General features: G+C 38.6%; 2 protein-coding genes across 2 annotated transcripts; both read left to right on the top strand.

The window, feature by feature from the left end:
* The first annotated feature begins 270 nt into the window (after positions 1-270).
* Positions 271-4,204, top strand: LOC125377562 (sodium- and chloride-dependent GABA transporter 2-like). Its single transcript, XM_048391426.1, has 3 exons — positions 271-392; positions 2,154-2,288; positions 3,627-4,204. Exons 1-3 carry the CDS (start codon positions 276-278, stop codon positions 3,774-3,776), a joined length of 402 nt encoding a protein of 133 aa, XP_048247383.1. The 5' UTR covers positions 271-275; the 3' UTR covers positions 3,777-4,204.
* Positions 4,205-4,418: 214 nt separating this feature from the next.
* On the top strand, positions 4,419-11,139 carry LOC125377355 (sodium-dependent noradrenaline transporter-like). Its single transcript, XM_048390401.1, has 7 exons — positions 4,419-4,687; positions 5,650-5,762; positions 7,545-7,673; positions 7,887-7,986; positions 9,389-9,489; positions 10,623-10,793; positions 11,038-11,139. Exons 1-7 carry the CDS (start codon positions 4,651-4,653, stop codon positions 11,137-11,139), a joined length of 753 nt encoding a protein of 250 aa, XP_048246358.1. The 5' UTR covers positions 4,419-4,650.
* The last annotated feature ends 1,008 nt before the right edge of the window (positions 11,140-12,147 follow it).

The raw sequence follows: 12,147 nt of genomic DNA, 5'->3' as shown, positions 1-12,147 counted from the left end.
TGCGACTGGAATTACTGCCAACATTACTGGGGTGACTGCTGCTGAAGAATTCTGGAGGTAGGGTTTACATGTTTTATAAGTAATACCATTTTGAATTCTAGCAATTACATAACTTCGTAAATTGGTCTACCCCAATATATCAATTACCAATAAGGATAGTTCCTGACGAAATGTAAAAGTACATTATTGAAACTTCTTACAAAGCGCTTGTTATGCCATAATGGATATTTGTCTTAAAAGACTATCCATTCTATTTAAGAAACAAGGTACTCGAAATGACTGATGGTCTGGATAATCTCGGTGGCGTTAGATGGCATCTTGTTGGATGCCTGGTGATCACACATTTGATATTATTCTTGTGGATTTTCAAAGGAATAAAAGTATCGGGTAAGGTAAGGAAGCCAATAATGTCCTCAAAATTACAAATGATGGCAGCGAAAAATCAACATTTGCCACGCATATGATGAACACATAGATGCAATAGATTTTGATGAAATGTTAACTGATTATAAAACTATACCCATTAGGGACGAATAGGTTCATCTCTGTCCTGTTCTTATTTTAAGGATTGACTGAACTGTATCGGTGGATGAGGCTGCGTTACTTAACTGATTGCATGTCATCGTACCCTGATGGTGGCATGTGTGAATGATCCATGTTAGGTCAAAAGACTGGTATCGTAATTGCATGAGCAACAATCAAAACTCTCATGGGGTGTTGATGCAAAATTTGGTCACGCATTGTCAGAAGCCAATCCTATCTGGTGTAAATGTTAATACCAAATATTAGATCAAAGTGAAGACGACAAACATCCCATGCAAGAAAGTTTATGTCGTAAAACTGGTAGCCATCAGCATGCAGTGGCCATTACGTTCAATGTTTCAGTCTATGATTAGCAGGCTATCGAACAGGTGCCATCAAATCCAAAATGTTGACGATCGATCCGATTCAGGGCATCCCAGGTCAACCACAAGAGCACATGATCGATTGATCCGAAACCGGGCTCTATGAAATAGAGCTCGTCCTACAAATCAAATTGCTCCACACTTCAAGCAGGCTACTTGGGTACCAGTTACGGGCCAGACGATTAGAAATTGTCTACTGCAGCCCACCTCTATGCTCGACGGCCACATGTTGTGCCGTCCCTTACAAATCGACGTATTGTCATACGTCAATGGTGTACACAAAGTTGAAACTGGACTAATCGTCATTGGTCAAGTGACCTGTTTTCAGATGATTCTCGATTCACTTTGCTCTGCCCTAATTGCCGTGGTCGTGTCTGGCGACGTCAAAATGAACGTGAAGCAAATGTCAACCTGAAACCTTAGGACAGATTTACCGGTTAATCTGTTTTGGTGTTTGGTGGCATCACTATAGCTGAACGAACGAAGAAGGGTCACTGGACAATACTATCGGAACACCATACTTACACCCTTTGACGTCCCGTCTGCAGGCATGTGTGTATTGTCAGTCGTCAATGCTCACCTCCAGGAGCACAACATCCACAGAATGCCATGGCCAGCAAATAGCTCAGATCTTCCCCAATTGAACATGTCTGGGACATGATAGGGAGACATGTGCATTAACGTCATAGGCTGCCGATCACATTGGCTGAACTTGGCCAGGCTCTGCAAGAGGGGATTCCCTCAAATAACAATTGGGAGACTCATACGCAGTATGCCTCGTCGAGTGATTACATGTTTGACAAATCGTGGCGTCATTATGCACTATTGCTCCAAAAATGACAACTTTGAAATTTCCAGTCCTACCCCAATATTCCTTCAGGATCGCTGGTGGTCATAACATTTGCTGTCATACTTCACTTCTGGTTGAACTGGTGTTCCCCATTCGTTCATTATTATCATAAATCTATACCTAGAAACTTACAATTTTAAGAATTTTAACTTATTTCCGAGTATCCCTGACTTTTTATAAGAGGATATGTTTCAATATTGGATAATTGTATAATATGTAATTATTCTATTTGTTCTTCTATATCAACGAAAAACGAAAAGTTAGCAAAATACAACATACAGCCTACCTCCAGTATCATGTATAAATTGTACTAAGTGGTTACCTTGTTCGCCATTTAAGCGAAAGTATATCATGTGACATTTAACCCCTGATTTGGACAGAACATTTTCTTCAACCAGCTTGCCTACATCACCGTAGCTCTTCCCTACATCCTCATCACAGTGTTTCTCATACGAGGTTGCCTACTTCCGGGATCAGCTGATGGAATGTACTACTACATTTATCCAAAGTTTGAGAGGCTTACGGAGCCCAAAGTGAGTTTGCTACCGTCGGTCATGTTCAATTTGAATCATAAAACAATTATTATGTTTACATCAATAAAAGCAACACGACCTCTACCATGTTCATAGGAAATCACTGCCAAAAGCAGAGTCAACTGTACGATTCCGACTATATCATGATGAGCATGTGTTTATGAATCAAATATTGATCTTAACAAAAAGCTGAGCGTATCCTGCCCCACCAGTGGAACCCGTCACGAACACATGCACATTTTGACATCCACCGAGGCAGTGAGTTACTATGATCAGCTAGTAACGACTTAATGATGAAGTAAGATGAAATTATCTTGTCAGCATATAAATTCAGGTCATCTATATTGTTCAATAGAGGAATCTTAGTTCAAGCCTGGTCAAAACTGCCTTTGAGTAAAATAATATAGAACTGCACCAGGCGAGAGACAACAAAAACAAGGCAGTTCACAATCACTTTAGAAGAAATAAGAAATTACGTTTTCATTGGAGCAATTAAATAGTATTGAACAGTACAAAACAGTACAGAGGGCTCTTAAAAACACCATACACCATGGTTTATGCACTCGCAATTAAATCCACCACCTAATTGAGAGGGTTAAAGACAACGGAAGGCACCACTTAGCCAAATGACCTCAAAAGCCAAGGCAAATCGGAAACATGATCGTTGAAGCGTCACTTCAAGGGCAATTACACAGAGCCACTGGTTTGTTCACACAGTCACAACTTTGAGAAAGAACCGGTACTGCTCTGCACTGCACTGTAATAAGTTCTCTTGATCTTGATTAGGTGTCACGGGGAAGGTTTTCTTTGCAAACATATCAATAAAGACTGCAGTCAAGAAGGTCTGCACTCCAGAAGGACGGTTCCATGCATTCAGCTATTTTTACCTTTCGCCAGTTCACCAGCGGGGTTACAACACCTGTCCACATTGAGTCTTGACAAACAATACGACTAATATCACAGATATCCACAGACCTGTGAGGTCGTCTAACCGAGATCCAATTGAGCATTATTGGGATCTAGAGATAACAATGGCAGAAATTCTCCAGCAACTTTATCACCTCATTTGTTGAATTAGATGAAGTAGAGAAGCTTGCATTTACGCAAATAGTGAATTATTACTAAATTTTGATGAAACGAGCAATTGTTGATCCCATTCTGTTACTGCCATTAAGTTTTGTAAGTTAAGATAAACATACCAAAACACCTATAATGTAATCGCTAAATGTCTTACTGTCATTGCTTCCTGTTTTATTTCCACATTTTCTTTGAGGAAATTCAAAAGTGGTTTTTAACTGGATAACAAACATTGATTCTGATTCTTCTGTGTGCTTGTAGATATGGATCCAGGCCTGTAGCTATGCACTGCATTCAATGGCCATCGCGTCTGGATGTATTACCTCCATGTCTGGACACAACAAAATGAAGAACAACTGCTTTTCGTATATTTCATGTTTACTCAGGCTGATGTTTATATCCCGTATATAATTAACCATGTTAAAATCATTGAAGAAATCTGTATTATTCATTCCTAAGTTATATCATGATGTGTCAATTTGATGTGAAAGGGAAACAGGTACGAAAGATAAAGCCAGAAATCTAATTAGGGCGATTCTAGGATTCGAACCTACGCGTATAGCTTTCTGACACGCCCAAGGGATGCGATAAGGGAATTTAGATGCCATATATTAATTTACCAATGCTCGAGGGTTTAATCAAAGTGGTAAACGTCTAATACCTGCATCACTTCGGCTTTCCTCCACCATCAAGCTGACATTGCATGATATACCGAATACTGTTCAAAGTGGCGTTAAACCAAACTAACTCACTCATATGTTAATTAGTGCAAACTGTGTGTGCAAAGTGAATCCATAAATGTCTCAGACCCGTATAGATCTGTGGTAGAATAGGTCTTCAGCAACCAATACTATGCTTGCGTAAGAGGCGATCGGGTGGTCAGGCGCGCTGACTTGGTTGTCGCATGTCATCGATCCCGACTGCGTGGATCAATGCTCATGATATCAATCACTGGATTGTCTGGTCCAGGCTCGAATATTTACAGACCGCCGTCATATAGCTGGAAAATTGCTGAATGCAGTATTAATCAACAAACAAATAAATAAACATAAATGTTCCATGTGATCTACACGCCACCTGCGTCTTTAACCCCCTTTCTGTTGTACTGTGCACTTTTGGGAGATCACCAACCAACCTTCTAGTGTCATGGTACACACACAGTTGAACCTTTGTGACTTGAAGGATTGTTCGTTTCAGACATGCCGTATGGCTTTGCTTGGCTGATTCTCTCTCAAGTATTTTAACCGGATTTGCTTTCTTCACAATCGTCGGTAACGTCGCCTACATGCGTGGAGTAAACGTTGATGCGTTTGAGTCATCAGGTCAGTGACCAATAAATACGTAGTTACATTTGTGCTATAGATTTTATGGATGAATAGGACCTACTTCATAATAATTTCTATAAGTCGTCGAAACTGTGGTATAGTAATTTTGGGTTACCTTGTCTACTTTGAGTGGCAAGTGCATACACTGTGATGCCCTAAGGTTGCTCAATGTTGGAACAACTGGGGCTAATTACTGGCCTGGGTAATCTGGTGATGCCCTGCTGCTGCATGGACACTATGACAATCTGACGAGGTGGACATGTGAATTGTTGCCTTGAAGACAAAATAACGCCATGCATCGTTAACATAACGTAGATAGCTAGGCTCTATATTTTTTTCTGTGACTCATCCATAGGACGTCGTGTTCTATCTGTCATATTCCCAAATCATAACATCACTGAACCACCACTATACACGTCATGTTCGCATTGACGTTGACAATACGTTCATAGGCTCCAAACACGTCTGGGAACACTGTGTGTATTGGCTTCAATAAACAGATTTTTACCTATCTTAAGCAGGACCATAGCCCTAGACGTTAATCGTGTCGCTTACGTTGCAATGTTAAGTTCAGTGTTAATTTTACTATTTCAACAGGACATGCAATTACAACTGATCCATCTGTATTGAATGTTTTTTGTATGCCTAATGTAAATGCATTTCATGATGCCTCCAACAAATTAACAACTATTTGAACTATAGAGGAAGACTCCAGCATATTTTAGAATTTGTGAATTATTTCAAAAATATTGCACCATATTGACGATAAATTTGAAAGGAACAGATGATAAAAAGGGGGCCCATTTTGAAACTTTGGATGATATTTGTTTTTGACAAAATGTTCTGAATCTTTGAGGATTGATATGTAACTATACAGCAAACGTTTCATGACAAATGCACGTATTACTTCAAGTTTGTCGTGTGGTAACACACACATATTAATGCAAACTGTGTTTCAGGTTACAACCTTGCCTTCATCGTTTACCCTGAGATGCTGGCCTCTCTCCCGTTTCCCCAGTCATGGTCGGTCTTGACATTTGTTACATTGATGATGTTGGGAATAGATTCTATGGTAGGGGAGATGCCTAGCTTAAGTTAGTTGTATACATTCAGAAACATCCTTCTGATTAGTCAGTTTGGGACCAGAAACTGAAAATAAATAAATAAAATATTTTTAAAGCTTTTTCCTCTCTAAACATCGACAGGTAACTCCAAATAACCATTCATCAATAATCGTTAGTATTATACAACATAAGCGTGGGTAAGTGATTATTGCTCAACGTGTCATCAGCAATCAAGCATCTATTCACGGTGAGAAATGTATATTTGTATATAATGTAACAGTAAAAGAGATGCTTAAGCTCTCTAAAATATCAGTAAAATTTCACATCCAAGGGTAAAACCTAACTGTGCGAATGAAGATATGTATGGTAGATATATATCATAGAGATTGATTTCTGTCCATTATGGCAAAATACGTTTGTTAAGACGGAGACGGAGACGGAGGATCCCACTCTAACTTCAAAAAGCCCATTTTCTACAAATGTGAAATAAAATCAGAACAAAATAACAATTCAATACTGCTTGCTCGTAAAAAATAAATGTGGATAAATTAGTCTAATCCGACTATTTGATCAATGGTATGCATAGTGCCCAAAACAACACTGAATATCAGTGATAAGTTTCTTCTGTTACCATGTCAGGATCCCATGGACCAAAGGAGTATATAAATGCACTTCTGTGTGAAGATGGCTCTTGCTGTTTAGCAAAATATTTGGAATAGCAAATAGAATGTTTTTAGTTAAGTTAATAGGAATGTCATTCTGGTCCTATCATGACATCCGTGTAGACTGCTGGAAACGAATGAGGGAACAATTAAAACTACATGTATAGACAAATAAACTTTACTGTCAGTACATTTGAAATGGTGCGCATGCTTGCCGAAACAAGCAACTGGGCTTGTCGTAAAAGGCGACTACCGGGATCGGGTGGTCAGGCTGGCTGACTTGGTTAATTACATGTCATCGTATCCCAATTGCGTGGATCGATCCTCATGATGGCAATCGCTGGATTGTCGATTATTTACAGACCGCCGTCATATAGCTGAAATATTCCTGGGTGCCGCGTTAAACAACAAACAAACAAAATGTACAAATTCAATACATGTCAGAACCAAATGTTGAGATGTGTTTGTGTGCATTGTTTCCAACGCGTATATTGTAGACAAGGCTGGGAACCCGTGATATCATTTGACCGTGTCTACAACTAAGTGTTCCCTCATTCATTTCCATCAGTACATCTATGTGAACAGACGTCAATTAGGTTTATTTCATATTTAGTGGCATTTATCTTAAATAATATGCCAGAACATTCTTACGGCGAACTTAAGGTGACCCTTGGTGTCTACATTTTACAACTTTTGAGGTATAGTCACCCCTCTTGTCATACAGGAATGTGGCAAATGTTTTGTGACCCTGAGTCTTTATGTCGACGGTGTCATTGGTCTCCTTTATTTCTAGTTGGGCAAATCAGTGCAAGGAACTAGACTATTTGATGGTTATTGAACGGCAACAGACCATCGATACACCTGAAGTTTAAGTCAAACTTCTTGTCCAAATCACCTTGTTCCTAGGGAAAGAGTTCCTTGGGATACCGCATTTGCATTTATAAATACTACTACGACTGAAATTTGATTTATCAAATAAATGTATATAAGAACTACATTGAAACTATGTATATCCAATTATATAAATGTAATTGATATCGAAATTTAAGTTTTAAATTTTAATGTGAGCTAGAGTTCAAAGACACTAGCGTATTTTTAAACAAATGTCATATACATCTGTCTCCACAGGTACCAGGCATTGAAGCTATCACGGCAGCTTTGGAAGACGTGTTTACGCAATTGTTTAAGAAGCGCCTCTTCTTCACATGTGCAGTGCTTCTTAGCACTTTTCTATTTGCTCTTTTATATGTATCACAGGTAAAACCAATACACATCTCAATGTCAATTACAAGTATCGTCCAAATCGGTTACGTTTTGCCTATTAAATGGTTGTTAAACGAAAATTTGAAAACTCATAAGTTGTAATTATATAGTTCTTTCATTTATGTTTATTTGTGGATGCAATATTGTACAATAAAGACATATATGTACCATGTGATGATACTGAGGTAAACGTTGTGTACATTGAAGGCTGGGATATATGTGGTGACGCTGGTGGACTGGTTTGCCTACTTTCCCTCTACAGCCGTGATTGCAATGCTGGAATGCATGGTAGTTGGTTGGTTCTATGGTTAGTGTTGAAGAGATGAGTTTTAAAAAAAGTAAAGCTTTTGTGAAGTTTTATGGTAGACATGTTCCCGTGTTTTTTTCAGGTGAAGAATTGACATGCCTTTGCATGTGTTTGTGGTGGGTGCCATCGGTGGGACAGGATACGTTCACCTTTTCTCGAACACCTGCTCTGCTATCATTACTATATGAAAGTGATTCATACGAACATGCTCATGATATAGTCGGAAGTATACAACCGACTCGAACCTAAACAACTACCGATGACAGTTCCTGCAATTTAGATTCAAATTGGCAAATCAAAACCTGAAATATGAAAAACAAGTTTTAACTTGCAAAAAAATGTATGAAATAACTTTTTGTAGACTAGTCTTTGTGTTTGTCTATCAATGACGCCTTGTCTGGATGCTGCTGTATGATTTGGTTTCCATGTAAATGTCCCCGCCACCGAGCTCAGTTCCTACGCCCCATATATGTTGTAAGGGAGGTATTTCAAAAACATCTGTATGGATTTGGTTCAAAATTGGTTATAATGTGCTTTAGTGAGTGAGTGAGTATGGTTTTACGCCGCTTTGAGCAATATTCCAGCAATATCACGGCGGGGGACACCAGAAATGGGCTTCACACATTGTGCCCATGTCGGGAATCGAACCCGGGTCTTCGGCGTGACGAGCGAATGCTTTAACCACTAGGCTACCCGACCGCCCCTATAATGTGCTTTAAGGTTGTTTGGAGACCCCAGTTGATAACAGTCAGACCTTGACCTCATGTGCAAGGTCATTAGAAGCTTTTGACCTATGTGCTGTCAGCGAGATACCTGAAAATGCATTGCATTCAAAATGTATCAAACCTTTTATTTGGAAGTCCGCAGACGATGGGTGAATGTGGAGATATTTACGTCATGTTCCATGGTCACTGAATGATTATCCCCGCTAGACATACACCGTAGTTTATTGTTATATCACATTTACAAGGTGGGAAGGGTATTTGGGAGAGTCAGCAGTCCCCACTTAATTATTGTGTCACTGACTTATATCAAATTCTCATATAGCAGACTGATTCGGATTTTGAACATGGGTAACACTATTTGGGAAACTTTGATGTTGATGTTCCAAGTATGCATATCATTCAAGTCTATCGTAAGTAGGAAATAAGGAACACGGACGAAATCAAATCCATTGTCATAAATTATCCTGTCCTGTTTGCGGCGAGAGACTTGTCTACGTCAGTGGCAAATACCTGTTTGACAAATTTTAATGCTGTAAAAAGGAGCTAAAGTTTGATAATCAGCCAAATCCGGCAATATAAATGAAGGGATAGATCACGTTGGCTTTGTAACTGGTTTCGTGCGACAATTCGTGCGACAATAATCCTTTAAAATAATTTATATGCCAATTCTTTTTCAGGGACAGAGATGCTTCAGGAGAATATCAGGATGATGTGGGGAAAGAAGATGCCTCGAGTCATGGTCATTAGTCTAAAGTTCGTCTGTCCACTACTTCTGATCGTAAGCTCCATGATATATTGCTCTTTTGTGTAACAGTAAAAATAACATGCTATTTATAAATCGGACTGAAACTGGTCAGTGACTAGGAAGGATAGAGTTCGCATATTGAACTTACTTAAGGCATCTTATAAAAGAAACTAAATTGTTAAATTGTAGAATATGAGAGGTTTTTGGTCAGAGGTGCATACTGCACCTCCAAAGTACAAAAGGAAATTTGAAGAAGTGTGATTTTTTTGAGGATCAAACATAAAAAATTTAAAGTAATACACAATTCACGCATATCTGCGTAAAACAGATTTTATAGGACGTAAAAAGCAACATTGTAATGATAATTATATAAACGGATCACTGAAAATCTATGTGTTCGCGAAAACAAGTAAATGCCAGTGCGTAAGGAGGTGTGTCACCTCATGGAAACGTCAATGGATGAGATAGCATCGCACATCATGTTGGTAAGAGATGTGTCATATTTAATTAAATCCTCCGAATGTCTACCTTAAAATGTCTGAAGTACTTAACCAGGGGGAGTATGATGATGAATCCTTGATTGATTCTTATGTTGTAAGCAAAATGTTCCTTTCGATGAAACTTGAATAAACTGCGATGCTCTAAGGTACCTCAGCGATTGAGAAATGTTCTTGAGCTGATGATAGATTGCCCGACATGAAGAGAAAATCAAAATCGAAATCATCCCTCTTGTCGTACAGCTTGTCAAAGAGGCTGCCATCCACTTTAATGCCAGTGCACATATCCGATAAGATATATATTAAGTTCACGTAGCAACCGATGAGATAACAGTAGATATGTGGGTTTCATAACGTCTTCTGCTTTGAAGTATGTATCTAGAATTATGTGGTGATAGGACTATTGCAATACAGGATAACGGGAAAGGAAAATGTTCAGTAAATGTTCTTGGACAACAAAGCTTGTGTCGATTAGTATCTTAGACGTACGGAACACGTTAACCACGTTTACCATGTACTACCTGAGTATTTTCTTCTTTTCTATATTTAGACATGAATATAAGATAATTCATTCATCTCATGTTGGTACTAATCGCCAAATAATCTCTTGTCCCGGGAGCAATGTCTTCCCTTGCTTAACTGCTGATAAACCTTATTGTGTCGTATCAGGTTACATTCTGCTACTCTCTGTACTCCTACCGACCTCCGAGGTATGGGGACTACATATACCCTGCCTGGGCTACAGGTGTTGGGTGGATGATATCACTCGCATCAATCCTGCCGATTCCTATCATTTGGCTGTGGACGGTTATCAACAGAAATGAAACTTCACTGAAAGAGGTTCACTTCATGTTTTTCGTTTCAAACTACGTTAGATTACATGTGTGTTGTAATTTGTCTTATTAAGACCTTTATCTGTTGTTGATTTTTCACGTATTGTGTTAGTTGGTCACAGTATAAGCACTTTATCATGCACAAAAGCATCAATATAGCAACCAATTACACATGAAACTGCATAAAAGAAACATGTAATTGATTATATGTATATGCTTTTAATATAACAGTGGGCTGCAACATGTTCCAGAAAATTAAAAGATCAATGGAACCCAATGAATACTGGTCTGGTTCTACTGGAACGGAAGGCGTCTTCGAACCTATGGCAGGACATGAACTGACATCGTTCTAATACGAATATGCATACATTTTATACGTCTGAGTAATTGTTTTAAACAGGCTTGTGTATGAAACCTGAGATGACGTACTATCAATATATTCAGATTTATTGGAATCATATTCAGGATCCTTGTAATCACATGTAAACAGATTGTATATGTCCATTTCTTGCAAATGACGTATGAGCATGAAGTGATGATATTGTCATTGAGTCCTTTTGACAAGGTAATTTTGACAAGTCTGATGAAAGGCTGCGTTTCAAGCGAGAAACTGGTCAGTTGGGCTACAACAGAATGTATTGTCGGAAATATTTTACTGACAGTTCTTCGGATGTTTCAATGGATACATGTAGCTTGTATATTTGTCTTACTTAGTTTTAGCTGAAAATGACATTTAGTTCACTCTCAAAATGTCTGACGCTTCCAAACTTGCTGTATTCTCCGCTACACCTAATTTACTAGCTATGGTAAACACTGTCACCAGATTCCAGCAAGTAAAATATACCACTTATCGGAACTCTTTCTACATCTGACATGCAGCCACGTATATCCAAACAAGAAACAAATGTTACAGCTCCATGGGGAGCAATGCCAGGAAGACACTTGAACGAATTTTCAGTCTCTTAATGTGATTAGTTTAAGAGTTCTAGTTTCATTGATGAAGGAAACGGCACTTTTTATTTCTGTACAATCAAGGGTTACTCTGGTTGATGGATAGGTTATTTTAAAACAGTTTGGTATGCACGTATCAACCAAATGACCAGATGGTCATATATGCTTACTTCAAATATAAAATAATGTACAAAACGTTTGTCCAAGTTGTTACTTTTCTACTCACAATACTTAAATGTGACAGTTGAAACATACAGAAAGATGTAACTCATGGAGCTGTCAATCTGCACAGAAACATAAACAACTCGATCAATAACTATGTCCTCGGTCAACCTGCACGAGAAACTGAATCACTTGGTAAATAATATGCATTCCCAGAGAGGCACAAAACCAGGCATTTGTCTTTAGAT

Source organism: Haliotis rufescens, unplaced genomic scaffold, assembly GCF_023055435.1.
Source record: "Haliotis rufescens isolate VD_foot unplaced genomic scaffold, xgHalRufe1.0.p SCAF_9, whole genome shotgun sequence".
Lineage (NCBI taxonomy): Eukaryota > Metazoa > Mollusca > Gastropoda > Lepetellida > Haliotidae > Haliotis > Haliotis rufescens.
This window is presented reverse-complemented; position numbering and strand designations above follow the sequence as displayed.